Raw genomic sequence first — 24,219 nt, forward strand, 5'->3', positions numbered from 1 at the left:
GTAACCAATTACCTTAAAAATAATAAATAACATTATTATATCATTATAAATATTCTATTTTTGTAAAAGAATAACAAATATATTTCATTGATATTTAGGAATAGTCTATCACATTACTTTATCACAGAATGAAAGACAGTATTTTTAACTGTTGTCATCAGTATAATGGGGAAAGCAGTTTAAGATCATGCCGTTTATAATATTTACTTGCACAAAAACATACTGGCCAGATTGCAGCTGAGGTAAATATGCATTTCTGCAATTGCATATCAGATCATGTTAAATTGTTCTCTAATTATAACTTTTATATAACATGACATCTTATTTAAACGTTTAGTTATGTTATACATGTATGCATTTTTGTACAAATAGATCAAACTCTAATCAAATGTTGTTTTTTTCATTACATCATTACATGTCATTTGATGTGTCTCTTATGTTATTAATAGCATCTAAAAAGTGGTACCTTCTCCCAAATTTTAAGCTAAGCAATTTTTTCCACTAGGCAACTTACAGGTCATATGATTAAAATCTTCTTAAGCTGTATACCCTATACTTACTTCCTTAAATGCCTGGTACACAGCCTTGAAGGCTGGCTGCTTGTCCTCAAACCAGACCCTTCGACAGCCATGCAGAATTACGGCCCCTACCTTCTCCGCAGGCTTGCACACACTCATGTACATGCAGTGGTCAGGCCGATAATTGATCTCGCAGGAGAATATATACAGCTGATCTTAAAAATATATGGAGGTTCGAAAAACACTCAATCAAATGCATGTATAATTGGGTATCTCACTTAACCTTGCTTGAAATATTGATCAGGTAAAATACACTTTATGCTTTAACCTTTGTGCTCCACATTAACAGGTAAAATACACTTCATGCTCCACATCATAATGTAACATACATTGTATTATAACACTATTCTAAATAGCAGTTATTATCACTAGAATGCATAGCACACACAGGTAAAGCCATATAGTAATCATCAATATCGCATAATCTAAGTAATCTCACTATGAACTTGAGAAAATTATCTGATGTTACCAAATATTAAGCATGATCAAATGATTGAGTACTTTGATCACAGAATCTTATTCATTATTTAATTCAATTACCTGTTATCAAAACTGAAAACATTACAGTTGTATGTTACAGATCCCATGTACTTTAATTCTGAAGTAAACAAAAGTGACTACCTGGATGGTAATGGAAATATATATTGATAAGATCCTGGTCCCCAAATGTTATCTTCAGCTTGTACTCCTTGTAGAAGGCATTCATTTTCTGTAACCACGGTGATGCTCTCATACGTGTCAGGTTCATTAACATCACTCCACTGTTTACACCTGGAAAATGTCATGAAATTTATACATTTCCTGATACATGTTAATTAAAAGGTGTTGTTAACAAGGAGTTTATTAGATACATGTATGTTACAGGCAGATGGCCAAGTTTATTCCTATAAGCACTATCACTGTGCAAGACTGGGAATCAACACTAGAAGCCTGTCGAGAACATGTTGAGCCCAAAGTCAACAAGAGCTGTCAGAGGACAGGGCGCTCGACTATTCGAGTGCTTGACGTTATAACGTAAGCCATCATGGGGATATTGTACATATTCAATAATTTATAAGACGATCTTTAAAAAATAAAAAAGGAAAAATAAATATGTTTTTTTTTTTTGGGGGGGGGGGGTTTGAGAGGGGGTATAATGTGGGATGTGGTCATTTATTAGATGATGTTTCAAAAATAAACAAGAGCACCGCCTTGCGGGTGCAGACCGCTCATCTATTTTCTTTTTAAAGGTGAAGGGACTCTCATTTTCAATCACAAAGGAGGGAGGAGTGGAGTGAAGAGGGGTGTATAGTGTGGGGTTGTGGACATTTATTACATTATCTTCCAAAAAAGCGAAAAAAAAAAAAAAAAAAAAAAAAAAATCGGGGGGGGGGGGGTATAGTGTGAGGGTGTGGTGATAATTTGTGAGATGATCTTAAAAAAAAAAAAAAAAAAAAAAAAAAAAATCAAAAAAAAAATTTGGGGGGGGGGTGGGGGGGTGGGGTGGGGGTATAGTGTGAGGGTGTGGTGGTCATTTGTGAGATGATCTTATAAAAAAAAAAAAAAAAAAAAAAATTAGGGGGGGGGGGGGAGGGGGGGGAGGGGGGGGAGGGCACGGGGGATGGTTTGGGTGAAGTCTATTGTGGTATGTCAGGTAAGAGTAGTTTCATCAAAGTATCAATCAAATCTAATCATAAATAAAGAAGTTATGGCAATTTTAGCAAAATTTAATAATTTGACCTTGAGAGTCAAGGTCATTCAAAGGTCAAAGTAAAATTCAAGTTGCCAGGTACAGTAACCTCATGATAGCATGTAAGTATTTGAAGTTTGAAAGCAATAGCCTTGATACTTCGAGTGGATCGAAACACAAAATTTAACCATATATTAAAAGTTACTAAGTCAAAAAAGGGCCATAATTCCGTAACAATGACAACCAGAGTTATGCAACTTGTCCTTTTACTGTACCCTTATGATAGTTTGTGAGTGTTCCAAGTATGAAAGCAATATCTATGATACTTTAGGGGTAAAGTGACCAAAACATAAATCTTAACCAAATTTTCAATTTTCTAAGTATAAAGGGCCCATAATTCCGTCCAAATGCCAGTCAGAGTTACATAACTTTGCCTGCACCGTCCCCTTATGATAGTTCATAAATCTTGCAAGTATGAAAGCAATAGCTTTGATACTGTAGGAATAAAGTGGACCTAAACACAAAACTTAATCAAATTTTCAATTTTCTAAGTATAAAAAGGGCACATAATTCTGTCAAAATGCCAGTCAGAGTTACATTACTTTGCCTGCACAGTCCCCTTATGATAGTTAGTAAGTGTTGCAAGTATGAAAGCAATAGCTTTGATGCTTAAGGAATAAAATGGACCTAAACACAAAACTTAACCAAAATTGTCAATTTTCTAAGTATAAAAAGGGCACATAATTCTGTCAAAATGCATGCCAGAGTTATCTAACTTTGCCTGCCCAGTCCCCTCATGATAGTAAGTAAGTGTACCAAGTTTGAATGCAATAGCATTGATACTTACTGAGAAAAGTGGAACTAAACGCAAAACTTAACCAAAATTTGCAATTTTTTAAGTACAAAAAGGGCACATAATTCTGTCAAAATGCACGCCAGAGTTATCTAACTTTGCCTGCCTAGTCCCCTCATGATAGTAAGTAAGTGTACCAAGTTTGAATGCAATAGCATTGATACTTTCTGAGAAAAGTGGACCTAAACGCAAAACTTAACCGGACGCCGACGCCAACGCCAACGCCAACGCCAACGCCAACGCCAACGCCGACGCCAAGGTGATGACAATAGCTCATAATTTTTTTTCAAAAAATAGATGAGCTAAAAAGGAAAAAAAAATGGGGGGGGGTAGGGGGTGAGAGGGGGGTATAATGTGGGGTGGGGTTATTTATTAGATTTAAAAATAAAAATGGGGGGGGTAGGGGGGTGGTAGGGGGTGGGGGGTGAGAGGGGTGGGGTAATTTATTGGATGTTAAAAAAAAATTGGGGGGGGGGTAGGGGGGGTAGGGGGGGGGGGTAGGGGGATTGTAGGGAAGGGGGGGGGGTAGGGAAGGGGGTGGGGGTGAGAGGGGGGTATAATGTGGGGTGGGGTAATTATTAGATGATGTTTACAAAAAAAAAAATAAGGGTGGGAGGTATTCTGGGTAGGGGCGTGGGGTATTGTTTGGGTGGAATACATTGGGTATTCAGGTAAGTGTTGTTTTGTCAAAGTAATAATAAAATGTGATCATAAATAAAGAAGTTATGGCAATTTAAGCAAAATGTTCAATTATCTAAGTGTAAAAGGGGCCATAATTATGTAAAAATGCTTGATACAGTGATCTGCTCTTGTTTATAGGTTGGCGTCATGTTGGTAAACAAGTATGCAAAATATAAAAGCAATATGTCAAAGGATATAGGAAATATTTCGGGTAGTACGCAAACTTTAACATAGATTTATCAATAATATGCATATTCTAAGTATAAAAGGGGCAATAATTATGACAAAATGTTCGATAGTGTTGTCTGCTCTTGTTTATAGGTTGGGGTGATGTTGGCAAACAAGTATGCAAAATATGAAAGCAATATGTCAAGGGACAATGAAAATAAATAGGCTAGTACGAAAACTTTAACATTTGCTGCATATTCTAAGTTGAAAAGGGGTCATAATTATGACAAAATGCTTGATAGAGTTGTCTGCTCTTGTTTATAGGTTTGGGTCATGTTGGTAAACAAGCAGGGCTCGCGCTGTCGTTCGCCATTTGAGCCATTTGCGAAAATATTGAGAAATTGGCTCAAGAAAATACTGATTTGCGAAAATGCTAAAATCTCGCAAATCTTCATGGAAATTATCCGCCATTTAAATCCAAACTGGTTTTCTATAGTTTTCTCTTTGTTTCATTTAAAGTGTTCGCAAATTGAACAATAAACTAAACCGGTCTGCACCAGAACATGAGACATCGCTTGACCGTATTGTTATTGAAGCGCACGTGGTAGCTGTCCAATCAACATTGAGTTCGCTCACACATATTATTGGGTCAATCATGCGTAAACACTTGGAATACACAGTTGATATTGTCGTCTGCCAATAATTTATCAGCCGATGGCAAACGTCGTATTTAAAGATAAACAAATGACAAGAGCAACAATAAATAATTTCCCAGCTGATCACTTTAGACCTGTCTACCGACTATCGATCTGAATTAAAGAATGATCATTAAATAATTAGTTCTATGTTGATGATGTTACACCTTGCTGACGATTATCGAGTTATTGTTTGAAATAAAAGGTGATAATAAAGTTTTTTTAACCACAAGCTATGCTATTGTAAAGAAAAATGTCAACCAAATGGTATATTTATTACGTATTTGCTAGGCTACCGATTTTCATTTTCTGCAATCAAACGATATGCAAAATTTATTTCAAGTGCAGAACGCGTACAATTTTTCGGACTGTCGTTTTTAGATACGTTATTTTTCACTGATTAAAAAAAAAATTCGGAGTTCTTTATAGAAGAAATAGAATGCCGAATACACATGCAGTCATACAGACGATTTGGTTTATATCATTTAGAATTGTATTCACTTGAAATTGCAATTGGACAGAATATAACAAAGAACAATTTGTAAGTCTCTGGGTGGGGTGGGGGGCTTTGCCCTTTATTCCTGTTGGGTTCCTGGTTCTAAGACCTCCGGCCTTATTTTCAGGATATCAAATTTAGGACAACATACTTCACTGTTAAGTGTACATGTACACATTAATTTATGTTTGTACTTTGAAAAGTACCATAATAATTATTTCTATATTGAAAACTGCATGTTATATTATATGTGATATGCCCTTGTTGTCATAAAAAGAAATATGAACAAGTTGATAGTATATATTATTATTTCAAAACCACTTTTCGCGCGCCGAAAAACGAAATGTGGTTGGCTCAAAGAAATTTTAGGCCAGCGCTAGCCCTGAACAAGTATGCAAAATATGAAAGCAAAATGTTAAGGGACAAAGAAAATATTCGGGGTAGTACGAAAACTTTAACATTTGCACGCTAACGTTTATGCAGACGCCGACGTGAGTAGGATAGCTCCATTATATATATTTCAAATATAATAGTCGAGCTAAAAATGCTTGTTTTTATTTTTTTTAAAGCTCATAGCCATTGTTTATTTTAAAATGGAATGAGATGGTACATTAAGGACAAACTCAGAGTGATGCTTTAACACATCCGTTTACACACATACATTCAAACATTGTGACAACTTTATCAAGGCTCTGCTAGAAGGCTGTAAAAAATGGAATAATATTATACAGTCCAGTCCAGATGCTGATATCAGACTTCTATCACATCTGTCAAGGACACTTTTTCAAAGGATGGTATTCTAGTAAATTCAATGTACTGAAAAACGTCCACACCCAATTCCCCATAGCAACGGTGCTGTGCATACTGGTTGTACATACCCATTCCCTATTGGCAGGGTGCCGTGCAAACTGGTTGTACATACCCACTTCCCCATAGAAAGGGTGCGGTGCAAACTGGTTGCACATACCCACTTCCCTGCAATAAGGGTGCCATGCAACCTGAATGTACATACCCACTTCCCCATAGTAAGGGTGCCGTGCAAACCGGTTGTACCAGCCAATAGCCTTGTCCTCATGCTCTATTGCCAAAGCTGACATGTGGCTTGAATTGAAGCTCTTGAACAGGGCCCAAATGTCTTCTATTGGGCCCAAGAAAAGGACATCTGTATCGACGTATATAAGGGAGTCAATGTGGTGCAAAATGTCCTGTAAATAATTCCAATTGCTGAGCATAACTGATGTATGGAGCTTACAAAATTAATATGCAGACCCTATAATAGAAATCTGTAAGTTGAACACATTTAACATACTTGCAAATTATGTCGAAGAAGTTTATATTCATTTGCTATATGAACGTAACAGTGCCATATAATTACTTGTCTAATTATTTAAAAATAAAATAACACATAATCACATATCCTCATTCCACATTATATAACTTTGTATTATTTTAGTATAAAAAAGTACCTGCATTTTTAACACTAAAGTGGCTTAAGAGTGTCAAACATGGTGATCATAAGATAGACACACACTTTTCATTGAAATTTAAGAAGAGTGCACAAACAAGGAAGCGAGCAACTCACTGAAATGAAAAGTCTCTGGCAAGCACAAGGTTTAAACAGTTTCTGCCACTCTTCTGCCTTGACGCCATCATGCTCCGGGAATGTGATGTTATACAGTGCAAACTCAATTCTTTGTCTGTACTTTGGTGGCCAAAAGTCCAGCTAAATAGACATCAAACTCAGTTAACTACTATTTACATAAGAAGAGTGACATGACCGTCACATAGTACATAAGAAAGAACACCAATCATACTTTTCATGTTTGCATCTTGTTCAAAATTATACCATATGGGTTAAGGTCAACATGTTATTACGCAGCCCAGTTTGTTACCTAAAACAGAGCTTTTTGCCGTAATTGGTATTTCATGACAAGCAGATGTTGTTAAAGATAATTGGTACTCACTTCGAAAATGCACAAGATATGTCAGCCGACATCAAAAACACCACGCCAGTATCAGACAGCCGTCACCTGATTTGTGTGTTATTGTCGTCACCTGATTTGTGTGTTATTGTCATCACCTGAATTGTGTGTTATTGCCTTCACCTGATTTGTGTGTTATTGCCATCACCTGATTTGTGTGTCATTGTAGGTTAGCATGTTGAAATGTCAACTATATATAACATGTCAACAATAGTGTATGGACAGAAGAGATGGATCAAACAGAGCAGGGTTACTTATTTGGAAGTTTGTTTTATATTCACCCTTACGAGGGTTGAGCGATTTGGTCATGTCCTGGAAGTTAAATTACTGATAGCCAATTTTTGCCCTATTGGGAATAGTAACGGTACCAATTCAAACAATTTTGAGCGTTGTTTAGGAGATGTTGTTGGAATAAAAAGTTAATTGGCAGCACACCACAGATGACACACCACAGACAAAAAAGGCCATGCCAAAAGCTCCACCCTTAGAATGTTGTTAACAGGTGATCTAAACAAGAGATGTGTTTGTCAGAAACACAATGCCCCCTACTGTGTGGCTTTGATTTATTAAAAAAAAAATATTTGGCAGGTACAGATAATTATCTCCCTTTGAAGCTTATTACTTCCCTTGAATTTGTTTTTTTGACTTTTGAAGGATGACCCTGACCATGACCTTTCACCAATCAAAATGTGCAGCTCCATGAGATACACATGCAAGCCAAATATCAAGTCACTATCTGAAGTGACATGGAAGTAATGAGCATTTTTCGAAACCTACACTTGAAACCTAAATGCAAAGTGTGAGTGAAAGACGGACGGAGGGTCCGATCACTATATGCCCTCCTTTGGGGGCATAAACAAATTATCTATTTCACTGAAAACTATTTTGTTTGTAAGAATACGTTCAATTATGTATAAGAATGAAAGCCAATAATGCAAAAGAAATAATTTATATGTCATGAAAGCTTTTCTGTACGGTAGTATACATACTTGATTAACTCCTGAGGCATCAAATGCCATTGCATGTACAACAAGAGATGTGTTTGTCAGAAACAAAATGACCCCTACTGTGCCGCTTTGATTTATTTTTTTTTTTTTTTTATTATATCCCTTTAAAAAATATCACTTGTGAAAATGATCTATACCTGCCAAATGATAAATAGAAATTTTCTCCCTTTAAAGCTTATTACTTCCCTTGGATTTGTTTTTTTTTACCTTGAAGGATGACATTGACCTTTCACCACTCAAAATGTGCAGCTCCATGAGATACACCTGCATGCCAAATATCAAGTTGCTAATATTGCCAAAGTTATGGCCAATCTTAAACTTTTCGGATGGACGGACAGACAGACGGACGGTCGGACAGATGGACTGACAGACAGTGCGACTGCTATATGCCACCCTACCGGGAGCATAAAAACTATAATACAATAATACTTGCTCAATCTACATTATACGACTGATTTCAACACACTTTTTTTTTTAACTCGGTATTTAAGAAACTCCTCATAACCAGTTTTTGCACACACAAAATTTCATAATGTTTGTGGGGTGAGCAAAGAAGTATACTTGTTTTTCAAAGTAAATATTTATGTTCCTTCAGTGTGAAAAAGATGACCTAAAATACTTGAGTTACAATTGAAACTGAACATAATTCACAGTAAAACATACTTTTTTTAACTCAAACTTTAATATTAGGAACATCACTTACTCCTATGAAGGGTTAGTGTGGTGGATAGTTTAAATCTTTTGTAGACGAGGGCTGTTTGTAAAACAAGAATGCCCCCCATATGGGCTGTCAGTTGTAGTGGCAGTCATTGTGTGAATATGTTTTTTGGCACTGTGACCTTGACCTTTGACCTAGTGATCTGAAAATCAATAGGGGTCATCTGCGAGTCATGATCAATGTACCTATGAAGTTTCATGATCCTAGGCATAAGCTTTCTTGAGTTATCATCCGGAAACCATTTTACTGTGTCAAGTCACCGTGACCTTGACCTTTGACCTAGTGACCTGAAAGTCAATAGGGGTCATCTGTGAGTCATTGTCAATGTACCTATGAAGTTTCATGATCCTAGGCGTAAGCGTTCTTGAGTTATCATCCGGAAACCATTTTTCTTAGTTGAGTCTCCGTGACCTTGACCTTGTAACCTGAAAATCAATAGGGGTCATCTGCGAGTCATGATCAATGTACCTATAAAGTTTCATGATCCTAGGCATAAGTGTTCTTGAGTTATCATCCAGAAACCATTTTACTATTTCGGGTCAACGTGACCTTGACCTTTGACCTAGTAACCTGAAAATCAATGGGGATCATCTGCGAGTCATGATCAATGTACCTATGAAGTTTCATGATCCTAGGCATAAGTGTTCTTGAGTAATCATCCGGAAACCATTTTACTATTTTGGGTCACTGTGACCTTGACCTTTGACCTAGTGAACTGAAAATCAATAGGGGTCATCTGCGAGTCACGATCAATGTACCTATGAAGTTTCATGATCCTAGGCCTAAGCATTCTTGAGTTATCATCCGAAAACCATCTGGTGGACGAACATACGGAAGGGCATTCATACGGACGGACTGACCGACATGTGCAAAACAATATACCCCCTCTTCTTTGAAGGGGGGTATAAATATCAAAGTTACCAATACACGTATATATATTAAACTAAATCAATTGTAACAGCTTTATGTACAAACTTATGTACAGACCTACCTGTTGCTGGAAGTGAACCATAAGACTGGTCTCTGTAAAAATGTGGAATGTCAGGGGGATGTAAGTGAAGAGCACTGCAGACTTGAGCATCACCAGAGTCTCCTCCGCCCGGTCTCCACACGCCACCACCGCCAGGTGGATACTCTCACGGGGTGGCACACTGCAAACACAGCAGCAAACAAGGAAAAATCTCTGGTGATTATTTCAAACTCACATGCTCCTAAATTCTTTGACCTTATGTCCATCATAGTATATACCAAATAAACCAAACCAGATATATATATGAAGTAAGCCTTAGGCTATAGATACATTTAAAAAATACTGAAATTTAAGTACACAGAAAAATCATTATACCTTGATTTTTCATTCTCTGTTTTAATTTCTGTCTTCAGTTCATCTACTACATCAGCTGCATATTTTGTGTCTTGGCCAGCATTATTCAAGTTGGAGAAACCCTCTTCTTAAATGAAAATAATGAACAAATGAAACAGATAACATGACAACAAAGAAATTTACTCCATATTTTCATTTGCAAAATTGTATAATGGCATGTTGATAATTGAGATGTTTTTAAACTATATATTTACAGAATTTTAAATTGTCATGTTTTTAGACAAGTTCAAAGCAGATATCTGCTTGTTTGCTTTGTTTTATCCATAGAACACATGTATTATTTCTTCACTAAACAAACTTTACCATTCTGTGATATGTATATTTTTCATTTGTAGATTATTTTGTTGTCAACCAGGGGTGGCGAAATCAAATGTCCGAGTTGCCCGAGTCGTACATTTGCTTGTCTGGGCAACTGATTTTTTTCAATTAAGTTGTCCGTGGACAACAAGTTTTTTAAAAGTCGGGTCCAGGTATACAAAAAAAATACACTGTATTAAAGCTGTAATTAAGTTTTACAAAACCGGATTTTGACATGCGATTACATTGTCAGTGCTATTTGCGGAGCAATCAAGTTTTAATACGGGCACTCTCCTGCGCAGTGATCTCCCTAATTCTATAAGAGACCAGGAGCATGCCGCATTTTAAACATTTGGCCCGACTGTTAGACAGTGTACAGACTGGTTTCTTTATTTTTACAATCAGACGGAAATAAAAAGTATCAAAGAAAGATAATCAAAACACGGTCTACCTTGTTATTTAAGACGACTTTAATGGTAAAAAATGGAACTTTTTTTTTTTAATCTTCAACAACGGAGCAGAAACCCGAAGCTTTGAGCAGTCCACCTCCCAAAAAAACTAAGAAAGATTATGATAAAAAATATTATCTAAGAAAACGCACCAGAACTTTTCAAGAAACTTGGCTAACAGATTTTCAATGATTACACATGTACCAGTTGATGATAATCAAATTGCTACCAGTAGCGGAGCCTCAGTCTGATGAGGTCCACATATTGGACTAGTTTAATTTGTTAAGATTACGATGTAATATGTTCAACACATGTTTTAATTACACTAGCTTTGCAAGATTAAAAGTTTTAGAAAGTCTTTATATTGTTTATAATATACTGCTATAATGAATGTACTATTGAAATACAACTATAAACAAAACTAGAAAATCATACTCATTTTGGTATATTCCACAGTGTTTTACATTAATCAATAAATGCGTTTATAATTTATATAAACATTAACGGACAAGTGTTGTTCAGCAACGGACAAGTTAAATTTCCTAAATGGTTGTCCGTGGACATGTTTAGTTTTTTGAGATTTCGCCACCCCTGTCAACGCCATAGAACATGATTGTTGAAGACATTGATTGTCTATACATATTTTTCCAATACCTTTTAAAAACTGCTTTGGCATAAAATACAAGAGGGCCATAGGCTATTTAGCTTTTAAGAAACTGAACTGTTCTAAGCAGCTTTTGCCATGTTTCTGAAAACCGTTTTCAAACTTCATAGATATAATTCAAAAAAATAATCGGACTATTCGGATTATAGTTTCATGAAGATTTGACAAACAAATGCAACTTCTAGAGTGTTCAAATGTTTCAAACTAGAAAAACAAGAGGGCCATGATGGCCCTGAATCGCTCACCTGACTAACCAAATACAATCCCAACCCAGATTTCATCAAGATAAACATTGTGACAAAATTTCATAAAGATTAGATTAAAACTGTGACCTCTATTGTCTACACAAGGTTTTTCTATTATTTGACCTAGTGACCTAGTTTTTTTACCCCAGGTGACCCAAATACAATCCCAACCCAGATTTCATCAAGATTAACATTCTGATCAAATTTTATAAAGATTGAATGAAAACTGTGACCTCTATTGTCTACACAAGGTTTTTCTATTATTTGACCTATTATGTGACCTAGTTTTTGACCTAGTGACCTAGTTTTTGACCAAATTTCATAAAGATTGGATGAAAACTGTGACCTCTACTGTCTACACAAACAAATTGTTGACGCACACATGCACACACGCACATACATACGGACGCCGTACATCACACGGTCACATAAGCTCACCATGTCACTTCGTGACAGGTGAGCTAATAAAAGAACATATTCAACAGAAAACATTCATTTTCAAACTCTACTAAGGTAACAATAAAAATGTTATACCCATTTTTGACCCCTTGGTCATGATTTACACAAACTTGATAAAGGACAAACGTATGATGTATGGTAACATGCCAAAAACCAAACCTCTGGGCAATGCAGTTTGAAAGCAGAAGTTTTTACAATATACTTATAAGGAATACAAGTTAACCCTAGGGTGGTGCTAATTTTGACACCATGGCTATGTTTTGAACAAACTCTGACAGATAAATGGACAACTGTGGCTTCAGAGTACATTTTCAAGTTTTCTTTTTTTTTCAGCTTTAGTACATGTAAAATGGACTGGAACCCCAATGTCATAGGCATATTACATATAAATGCAATTCAAAGTACACATACCTGTAACCTTAGTAGATTTCAGCTCTGTGTCAATGGCATAGAACATATAAATGGCCACAAGAATGATTACAGTCAAACCCAGCTTAAACAGCATCTTCCAGCAACCACGGGTAGGCATCCAACTATTTATAATGCCCTAGAAAAAAGACAGAAATACAGAGAATATGTTTTTGTAACTGTTCTACAAATACGCCTGTAACTAGAGACTAATTTCACAAACACACTTAGCACTTTGCACTCTGTCTGCAAAGGCACATTACTCAGGATTATGTGGATCATAGGGAAGTGAAAGTGTTATCAATCGGTCTGGATTTAAATTGGGAAAAAGTGTCCGAAAATTTTTATCCGAAATTATGACAAATTACGTTAAAATATATACCATTGATTTTGCCATTCATGAAGAGGGTATAATAATGTACAAGTTAAATTGCCTTAAGCATTTTTTTAAACGGAACATACAAGTTTTCTCAATTGGTTTTATCATTAGCTATTTCATTGTTGTTTTGGTAACTGTTTTATCTGACTTTTGATTGTTGTCAATATTATTAATCTGTTTAAGTCTATACCGATGTTTTAAATCATTGTCGACTCGATAATAGCTTACACACATGCTAACCCTTTACGGAATGACATCGGGTCTTAAACTAAACAAAAGTAAATGTACTGTGTTACGAGTAGGTAAATTAAAACAAAGTAATGTTCAATATAAAAAAGAAATGAAATTTAATTGGACATCCGATGAAGCCACAACGTTAGGAATTTCATTCACAAATAATGAAAAGGATACAGTTCTTAAAAACATACTACCTAAATTACAGAATTTTAAAAACTGCTTAAAATCATGGCATCATCGTAAACTTACACTAATCGGAAAAAACACAGTATTGAAAACGTTTGCACTTCCTAAATTAATATATGTATTAACAGTTCTCCCAAATCCACCAAATGATGTTATTAACGATATAAAATCAGCAATATTCAATTTCATATGGGACGGTAAGCCTGATAAAATAAAAAGAACTCAGTTAATTCAATCTGTAGAAAATGGAGGTATCCAATTAACGAACATTGACTCATTCTTGAATGCAGTCAAATGCAGCTGGGTTAAACGATACCTAGATAATACCAATACGAGTAAATGGAAATTATTCTACCAGAAAATCCTAAAAAAATATGGTGACTCCTTACTCTTTGAATGTAACATCAGCAATACTATCTTACATGAAATTGCAGACGAAAACATATTTCTGTCTGATGTTCTATCAGCATGGAGTGATGTCACTCATAACTTAGAAACCCAAACCAGCAGTAAAACAATTTTATGGAACAATAAAGACATAACTTCAAACAATAAGACGTTTTTCTATAAAGACTGGTTTGAACGAAGCATTAAATATGTCGACCAATTATATGACTACAGAATTAAGGATTTCTACTCTTTTGATAATATATGCTATATATACGGAATACCTTCAAATAATTTTCTGAAGTACTACACACTAATCAAAAGCATACCCATACATATTAAATCTGAAATCAATACAAATAATACACCATGTACTCAAACAACATTTGTAGAAAACATACTTGGAAGAAAAAACAAAATAAATAAAATATTATAAACACTACAAATTAAAAACCCTACAGAAAACTCCAAAATCCAAAATAAATGGCAAGTCCTTTTTGGAGAAAATGAGCTTAATTGGAAACACATATTTACCATGCCATATAAAGCAACAATTGAAAGCACACTGAGAAATTTTCAATATAAATACATCCATAGAATTATAGCTACAAATAAATATCTCTTTAAATGCAAATTATCTAACTCAAATCTGTGTGACTTCTGCAGTGAAAACATTTAAACTATAGAACATCTTTTTTGGGAGTGCAAACACATCCAGACTATTTGGAATCAATTAATATCCTTTCTTGAACAACATCAACTAAACGTTAAACTATCTTTCTTAAATGTAAGTTTCGGAATTAACTCATTGAAATCAATAGACTGTAATAATATTGTGAATTTTATGGTTATATTGATGAAATATTTTATCTTAAACATGAAGTACAAAAAACAAGTACCAAATTTTAATTGCTTTGTCCATAGTCTTAAACTAAAAATACAGATTGAGAAAGAAATAGCCCTCAGTAATGACACATTACAAATCTTTGAACAAAAATGGAATCGGATAAAATTCTCATAATGTTTTGTCCACTTAAATACATCTCATTCTAATGTTAGTTTATCTCTCTAAAATAGTTTTGTTTATTTTTTTTTTATTTTTTTTTTATCTGACAAGATTATTGTGAATATACAACAAAACACACAAGTCCAGTATGCTTTCTTCCGACTTTATACAACTCATCATTTTTCATAACTATTCCTCTGTTGTTCTTTTCTTTTCTCTCTAAAAAAATTAATATATATTAGCATATCTTGTATAACATGTCTGGACTTTATTGCTTTATACAATCACTATGTTGTACGATCATATACATGTTTACATTGTATGTATGATATTGAATAAAAAAAAAAAAAAAAAAAAAAAAGCTTACACACATGCATTGAATCTATCAAATGTCTGTGCGTAGGTTGGCTACTGGCAATAATAAAACCAAATAGTTGAAAACAATTCGTGTACGTTATAGTTTGTTGTCGAATAAACCACGGCCGATAGTTAAAATGCGTAGGGATTAAATCACGAGTGCAAAGCACGAGTGATTAAAAACCATGCATCTTAACTTCTGGTCGTGGGTTATTCAACAACAAACAATAAAGTACAAGAATTATTTTGATTCTAACACGATTTTTACTAAAGATTTATACAATGTATATTATTTTTCTTTTGTACTATTTTATGTGAAGTTCCGCCCATAAAAATAACTTTCGGCTGTTCTGTCAATCAAAACCGCAACTTTCATTCATTTATTGCCGGATCATTACGCTGGTGGAAAATGTATCGGCATGTATTGTTTAGTTACAGCACGTTTTTTTGTGTTTAAGGTCCGCCCACAATTATTGCACAATATCCGATTTTCTTCTTTGTTTATATGAAAGTTTACTGACTGTATCATGCATGAAATGCACAATTTCCACGAGGATAACATCGAGGTTTTAATCTCCGAAGTAACTGTCAACGATTTTATCGTGGACGAGCACACATTACGGAACGATTAGTGTGCTAGGTATAAGCCAGTGAAATTATAGATTGATATTGACACTGGGTTATTCACGCTTGACTAATACACAACCGCGCGAATCTTCGTTGTTAGGGGTCATATGCTGATACTAGTCGGCTGACGTGCAATAGACTGGTCCTGACCGGTTTAGAGACTGCAGATTATCACACCTTATCGAGATAAGAATGTAATTAGGTATGCTAGCATGTGCACTGAGTAATCGATTTCATGACTTGGGAATTTTAGCGAACAGAATCGGACTGACTCTTTGGGATTTTCAATCGGTCTTTCATGACCCCAATCGGTCTAGGACCGACGGAACCGAAAAAAATATGATCCCTGCTCAGGTTTATTTGGATCATAGGGAAGTGAAAGTGTTATGCACATATACACTTCATTTAGCTGACATATTTTACAATACAGAGTACAAAGAGTACATAAAAAAAATTATTATGGTCACTGCTGACATCATCTACGAGTGTTACTATACAGAATTACTAGGTCTCGTTAAAGATGCCCATCATATCCAAAAAGCTGTACAGTACATATCACAACAACAATAAAAGAGAGTGCATCAGAGCCATAATGGTCTGTCCAGGATTCTTAAGAAACACAGTGGAACAAACCAGTCGCAAACAAGTTCGCTGATTATTGTTAAATCCTTTAGCAATTCTTGAATGGCAATATGACAAACATGGACAAGTTATACAGATATTCTCTGATAATACCAAATCAAACAAGGCTGTGGACCATAAATAACCTTCAAGAAACTGTTGCTTTCCTGAACGAAGAAACATGACTTGCTTCTAGATGAAGTCATTTGCCAAGTATATGCTAAATGCTAAGTATGTTTAACAACATAAACACTGCAAAATCTGAACTAGAATAATGTCCAGAGTTGTAAGCAAGTCTAGCCAATCCTTGCAATATCAAAAACACTGGCAAAACTTGAAAACTCTAAAAGTAAATCAGAACATGGCTTTAGAGGTTACTGCAATCTTAAATAATATTTCTATCAGTACACAACAAAATCTAATACAATAACAATGTTTTTTTCTGTCCAAGGCCAATGGAACAATCTCTATCAGAAAACAGTACACCAGCATAAAGAAACACAATGCCAATTACACAACAGTAAGAAACAACAAGGAGGTTTCGTCATCCTAAAAGAAGCTCACCAGAGCCTGCAGAGCCATCGCCTGCTATCCCTAAGGAAGTTTAGATCAGCCCACACAGTCTTGCATAGATTAAGTTTCTATCCTTCCCAGGTTGTAAAAGAGTGCTCTATCAGCCCACCATGTATACTGAATGAGCTTAGACCAGTGTTCTTCTAAATGGTCCAACTTATGGTCTCGCAACTGAGCAAACACTCATTCTGAAAATTGAACACATCTAATTCACATACATCTCATTAGCAAGATTAGCAACAATATTGCATATCTCATTCCAGTATATCTCTGCCCACAGACTCATCACAGCTAGTCATCAAAAGCAGAATAAACCATGAATGTAGAAAAACACCCACAAATCTTGAAAACTCTCCTAAGGAATCATATTCATTGTTATAAAGAAGATTCCTGAAATATAAATATTAATCCTTATGCATGGCGGCAATGGTGTTAATGCCTAAAATATATACTTTTCAATTAAAAACTTTATTGAATTAAACTTGGCATATTTAGGGTATATAATTGTTTAATTTACTTTTTCTTAATAAACTATCTTACCTACATTTACACATAATGATCCTATCAAGTTGTGAATTCACTGCATTGTCCACTTTTTTGTGGTATTCCATCTTATTTGTTTTGTTTTTTTAATAGACCACACAAGTCACTACTTAACATTAAACATAAACCATGCTAAACAACAACTAAGTTATCACTACAAATACACTATCTAATACACTTTTAATCGTTGAGACTCTTTATTTTATATATTAACTTCATTATCATACTTAATAAATACATGTATTGTTATATTTTAACCATCTCATAAAAAAGTGATCGCATAAGGCAAAAACTAACAAAGGCTGTTTGTAAAACATGCATGCCCCTCATATGGGCTGTCAGTTGTAGTGGCAGCCATTGTGTGAATACGTTTTTTGTCACTGTGACCTTGACCTTTGACCTAGTGACCTGAAAATCAATAGGGGTCATCTGCGAGTCATGATCAATGTACCCATGAAGTTTGATGATCCTAGGCCTATGAGTATTCTTGAGACATCATCCAGAAACAATTTTACTGTTCGAGTCACCGTGACCTTGACCTCTGACCTAGTGACCTGAAAATCAATAGGGGTCATCTGCCAGTCATGATCAATGTTCCTATGAAGTTTCATAATCCTAGGCCTAAGCATTCTTGAGTAATCATCCGGAAACCATTTTACTATTTTGAGTCACTGTGACCTTGACCTTTGACCTAGTGACCTGAAAATCAATAGGGGTCATCTGCCAGTCATGATCAATGTACCTATGAAGTTTCATGATCCTAGAACTAAGCGTTCTTGAGTTATCATCTGGAAACCCAGGCTTTTTCCGCCCTATGCCACGGGTCCGAAATTCGGCCCCATTCCCAATGCAAATCTGGTTGTTTTTTTCCCAATTGAAAAAAAAATTCCCAATTAAAAAAAAAAAAAAAAAATTTTTTTTTTTTTTTTTTTTTTTTTTTTTTTTTTTACCCTTTAAATATCTAAGTTGACCTGATCTGGTGTAGAAAATAGAAAGTATTGCATAATAAAATTATCTGTTGCCTTGAATTTGTTTTAAGAACTGTAAAATATGTTAATGATTATTTAAGACTTTCCTTTTTTTCCTCAAAATCCGGCGCTTCCCGCGATTTTTTTCACCTCAAAAAGGCCAAGCCTTTTCCCCAAATTCAGATTAAAAAACCTGCACTAATCACACATGTTCATAATATTTTGTAAAATTTTAATAATAACTTATCAAAATAGTCGTTATTTACCAGTTAACGGCTTCTTTGAAATATAAGAAACACTGTTTTAAATAATTTACATGCGATAATTTTTCCCAATTGAGCCAATTTTGCGATTAATTTTTTTCCCAAAATGGGGGTTTTCACGACGCGAAATTCCCAAAATGCCAGTGTGGCGTTTTCCCAAAATGGAGCGGAAAAAGCCTGAAACCATCTAGTGGTCAGACCGACAGACCGACGGACCGACCGACATGTGCAAAACAATATAACCCCTCTTCTTCGAAGGGGGGCATAAAAATAAAAGCAGTCTGGCAGTTAAATAATGACAAATGCGTTTGAGCAATTAACATCATTTATTGTACACATTTTAGATGAAATAACACACAAGCATATGTAAAACATGCATGCCCCCAATATGGGCTGTCAGTTGTTGTGGCAGCCATTGTGTGAATACGTTTTTTGGCACTGTGACCTTGACCTTTGACCTAGTGACCTGAAAATCAATAGGGGTCATCTGCCAGTCATGATCAATGTACCTATGAAGTTTCATGATCCTAGGCCTAAGCGTTCTTGAGTTATCATCCGGAAACAATCTGGTGGACGGACCGACCGACGGACCGACATGTGCAAAACAATATACCCCCTCTTCTTTGAAGGGGGGCATAATAAGTGTGAAAATCTTTTCTGATCAATAACTCGTCAATGAATTGACCGATTGGCTTGAAACTTCATATGTGCTTTGACCTTGGACAGTAAATGACCGCTATCAAAATTGGGGTCAACAGGTTAAAAGTTATGATCACTTTCACAATAAGTGTGAAAATCGTTTCCAATTAATAATGCTCGATTGGTCATTGTCGGCACGGGTACTACTTACATGTACCCCGGGTACATGTAAGTATACTTACATGTACCCCGGGTACGGTAAATATACTAAAACGTACCCGGTCGATATTACACTGTACCCAAGTTTTATTCCCGCCCAAAATCCGATGTGGTAAAACGCGCTTTCAATTACCGTAATAACGAATCAAACTTCAATTAAAAAATATCTGCATAAACATATTTTTTTAGTAAGAGTCTCGATAATAAAGAGGCAATTTAACAGAAAATTGACATACATATGAACATAATTAATTTTAAAAATATAGTCGACAACGACCCATTGAGTGCTTAAATTCCCGGGTACGTCTTAGTATATTTACTGTACCCGGGGTACATGTAAGTATACTTAAGTGTACTCGCGGTACATGTAAGTAGTACCCGAGCCTACAATGACCAATCAAGCATTAATAACTCTTCAAGGAATTGACCGATTGGCTTGATCCTTCCCATGTGCTTTGGCCTTGGACAGTAGATGACCCCAATAAAATTTGAGTTACTATGTCAAATGTCAAGGTCATTGCAACGCTAAGTGTTAAATCAGATTCTTATGGTGCGATCCACAAAAGACAAACCAGGTAATCATGTGTATTTTTGTATTCCAAAATCAATCGTTGAACTGCATAAGAGGGAATGTTTGGATGAGATGCAGTTTTTCAGCAGAAGTTTAGATGCAGGAGTTGTCTTCTCAGAAGAAAAACTACTGACCTTAGCCTCATCTTTGAGAGTACCACTCTTGGATGACTGTAAGCCAAAAAGCATTAAAATACCTATTTCTTTATTAAAGCATATAAGATTACATTGTAAAATAATAATTATCCCCACGCTTTTTTAAAAGCGTGGGGATATTGTGTTATCTCCGCAGTCCGTCTGTCTGTCTGTCCGTCCTGGCCACCATCTCCTCCTACACTATAAGCACTAGAATCTTGAAACTTACACACATGGTAGCTATGAACATATGCGCGACCCTGCACTATTTGGAATTTTGATCTGACCCCTGGGTCAAAAGTAATGGGGGTTGGGGCGGGCCGGGTCAGAGATTTTCACTCATTTTTATGTTATCTTACATTAACTTCTTCATTTCTGCACCGATTAAAAAAAAACTTCAAAATGATACAAAACCTGTCGTATGACAATACAGTCAATCCCCACTATGCATGGCCCCAATGCCAACACTGGGGCACCCCGCCCACATTGACCACACCCACCCCAAATTCCCTTTTACTATAATTTCTTCATTTCTATACCGATTCACTTCAAATTGATACTGAAATTCTCTTATGACAACACAGTCAATCTCAACTATGCATGACAATACGGTCAATCTCAGCTATGCATGGCCCCATTACCAACCCTGAGGCGCCCCACCCACATACGCCACACCCACCCAAAATTGCCTTTTACTATAACTTTTTCATTTCTACACCGATTCACTTCTAATTGATACTGAACTTCTCTTATGACAATACGGTCAATCTCAACTATGTATGGCCCAATAACCAACCCTGGGGCGCCTTGCCAAAATAGGCCACACCCACACAAAATTGCCTTTTACCATAATTTCTTCATTTCTTCACCGATTCACTTCTAATTGATACTGAACTTCTCTTATGAAAATACAGTCAATCTCAACTATGCATAGCCCCATTACCAACCCTGGGGTGCCCGGCCCACATAGGCCACACCCTACCAAAATTGCCTTTTACTTAACTTCTTCATTTCTACACCGATTCACTTCTAATTGATACTGAACTTCTCTTATGACAATACAGTCAATCTCAAATATGCATGGCCCCATTAACAACCCTGGGGGGCCCCTGGGTTAAACATGCAGGCGTGGGGATACGCGTCAGCCTCTGCTGCGCCATTTCTAGTTACCATTATTATTATTTTTGATTGTTTATTATTGTTTATTCCTTAAGTTTATATTTGTGTAATTTAGTTTTAAATATGTTTTTATTTAATTATGTAAATGAATTGAAAAATGATTGATGAATAAATAATTTGAAAATTTGTACCAGTTTTGTTAACGTATTTTAACGTATTTCCTGAATATTAAAAATGATGAAATGTAAATTGAGTTGAATGAATTTATAAAATAATTTCTCAGTTAATATGCTCAGTTAATCAAGATAACTTTATACACTAATAATTTGCCGAAATTTCTAAACCTGTATTTAAAATTTGATAAGAACTGGACAATGTTTAGCATTCAACATTGAAACCATACAAACATATGGTAACAAGGGCTGTTTGTAAAACATGCATGTCCCCCGATATGGGCTATAAGCCATTGTGTGAATACGTTTTTTGTCACTGGTGGTGGTGGTATGCATTACAAAAATGCAGTTAGCCTTACATTTGGTAAAATTTAAATATATTACAAGGGAGGCAAATGCTGTAACAATAAATTTAAACTTATTGCATTTGTTTCCCCTGTATATAAGAATGTATTACCTCCCCTGTCCTGCTTATATTTATATTAATCAACAAAATTAAACATTAACATGTTGTTGTTGTAAAATACAGATAAACTGCTTTCCACTAATGTCGTCAGCTAGGTACCACTTGTAATTGCTTGTTTCGCCCTTTTAAACCTAGGACAAGCTCTAAGTGGCGGGCGGCAGTGTTGATCAAACACTACCCATTAGTGGATGGCTTCCAGCTACTGGCGTTCCTCCTTAGCCACAGCCAGCTGGAGCTTCTTTCTGCTTCCTGTGATACCTTCTTACTGGCCAGCTTTCTCGCCTGTCCCACTATTCCCATATCCTGGAACATCTTTCCCAGCGATGGTGCAGGAAACCCTCTGCATCCCACTTCAATCGGGTAGTTCCATGCTCTCCACCCGGCCCCTCTACATTCCTGGACGAGATCTTCGTACTTGGCCTTCCTTCTCTCATGTGCCTGAGTACATCTTTCTTCCCACGGTACAGTCAGCTCTACCAGAATGATCTTCTTTGTCTTTTCGGAGACCATCACAATGTCTGGATGTAGGGTAGTGTGGACAATGTCTGGAAACTGCAGCTGTTTACTAAGATCTGCCCGTAGTTCCCAGTCATTTGTGCCGTCTAGGATACTCGGATGTCCTCCCTTTTTACCCTTCATTGCTGTCCCTGCTGGTACAAAGTTGATGTGCTTTGCCCCGGCATGTACTCGTGCCTTCTTCTTGTGTCTCTCAAGTGTATCAGCTACCTCTCGGAGTACCCGGTCATGTCTCCAGCAATATCTCCCCTGGGCAAGTGCTTCTTTACACGAGGACAAGATGTGGTCCAGGGTAGCTCTTCCTCCACATAGGGTGCATTCTACTGTCTCTATCAATAACACAATATTTAATGTACAAAATATACAAAAAATCTCATATTCTGATAATATTTTTACTGATCCACTGTATTTTACTAAAAGGATGATGTTTTATTGGACTGATAATTATAGATTTAGGATTACAGACCAGTTGCTTCAGTAATATTGTTCAGAGTGTGCCCTGTTGGCTGCGTATGCATTCTTGAGTTATCATTCAAAAACCATTTTACTATTTCGAGTCACCGTGACCTTGACCTTTGACCTAGTGACCTCAAAATCAATAGGGGTTATCTGCGAGTCATGATCAATGTACCTATGAAGTTTCATGATCCTAGGCCCAAGCGTTCTTGAGTTATCGTATGACAACCACCTGGTGGACGGACGGACCGACCGACCGACAGACATGAGCAAAGCAATATACCCCCTCTTCTTCGAAGGGGGGCATAAAAATACAAATTTGACATCTAAAACGAAGTTTGAAATGACCCACTCATTAATCAACTTTTCCCGCCATATTGCCGAATGTGATTCGCTACTGGCGACTTCACTAGGGTTTCAAAAAGTGCCTGTAAAAAACGTTACACAGCAGCTTATGTGATAATTTATATGTTAATGTATTCTTGCATAACTTACCTTTCGAATGACAATAGGATTTTGAAGGAAAAGTTCAAATGAAATTAATGGTAAGCGTTTCTTGGAATTCTCATTACCCAGATGAGCCTCACTTTGTAAACACGGTGAGTACATGTAGATATGCAATACACAATATAAAAATAACTAGATTATCACTGGGAAAAGAAAATATACATTTCACAAGAAAAATAATTATTCTCGTTTAAAATACAGTTTGATCAGTAATTTATATAGGGGTTAGAGCAATACAATGATCTTTTCTGAAAAATGATCCGCTACTAGGGAAGATCCGTTACTGGTGACCAAACAGTGCATATAACATAGTCATATCCTGGTCTATCGTAATTCGTGGATATAACAATGGAACAGTTTTATAAGTAATTATATTTTTATTTCGATCAAATTAATATAATTAAGCATAAATTTAATCCACACCTGTGTGAATAATAACAAAGAATCAAATTCAATTGTAATCTTGTCTTCCAAATTCAAGTTAACAAACACCATCCATCAGTATGAACTGCCATTTTG

The 24,219-nt window shown here is 35.9% G+C and overlaps 1 protein-coding gene across 4 annotated transcripts in view; it reads right to left on the minus strand.

Annotated features, from left to right (window-relative positions):
• Nucleotides 1–24,219, minus strand: part of LOC127837807 (glucoside xylosyltransferase 2-like) — a 34,217-nt gene that overhangs the window by 8,338 nt on the left and 1,660 nt on the right. For 3 of the 4 annotated variants that reach the window (XR_008029479.1, XM_052365221.1, XM_052365214.1), the window contains exons 2-8: nucleotides 12,757–12,892; nucleotides 10,193–10,298; nucleotides 9,839–9,998; nucleotides 6,723–6,863; nucleotides 6,153–6,345; nucleotides 1,200–1,349; nucleotides 561–733 (exon numbers count right to left, since the gene is read on the minus strand). Coding sequence is in view for 3 of the 4 variants with exons in the window: in XM_052365221.1 (XP_052221181.1) it covers nucleotides 561–733; nucleotides 1,200–1,349; nucleotides 6,153–6,345; nucleotides 6,723–6,863; nucleotides 9,839–9,998; nucleotides 10,193–10,298; nucleotides 12,757–12,874 (1,041 nt within the window). In the remaining variant the exon portion in view is untranslated. The remainder of the gene's footprint in view (nucleotides 1–560; nucleotides 734–1,199; nucleotides 1,350–6,152; nucleotides 6,346–6,722; nucleotides 6,864–9,838; nucleotides 9,999–10,192; nucleotides 10,299–12,756; nucleotides 12,893–24,219) is intronic. The other variant, XM_052365226.1, reaches the window with a different exon arrangement.

The sequence above is a fragment of the Dreissena polymorpha genome, chromosome 1 (genome assembly GCF_020536995.1).
Source record: "Dreissena polymorpha isolate Duluth1 chromosome 1, UMN_Dpol_1.0, whole genome shotgun sequence".
NCBI lineage: Eukaryota > Metazoa > Mollusca > Bivalvia > Myida > Dreissenidae > Dreissena > Dreissena polymorpha.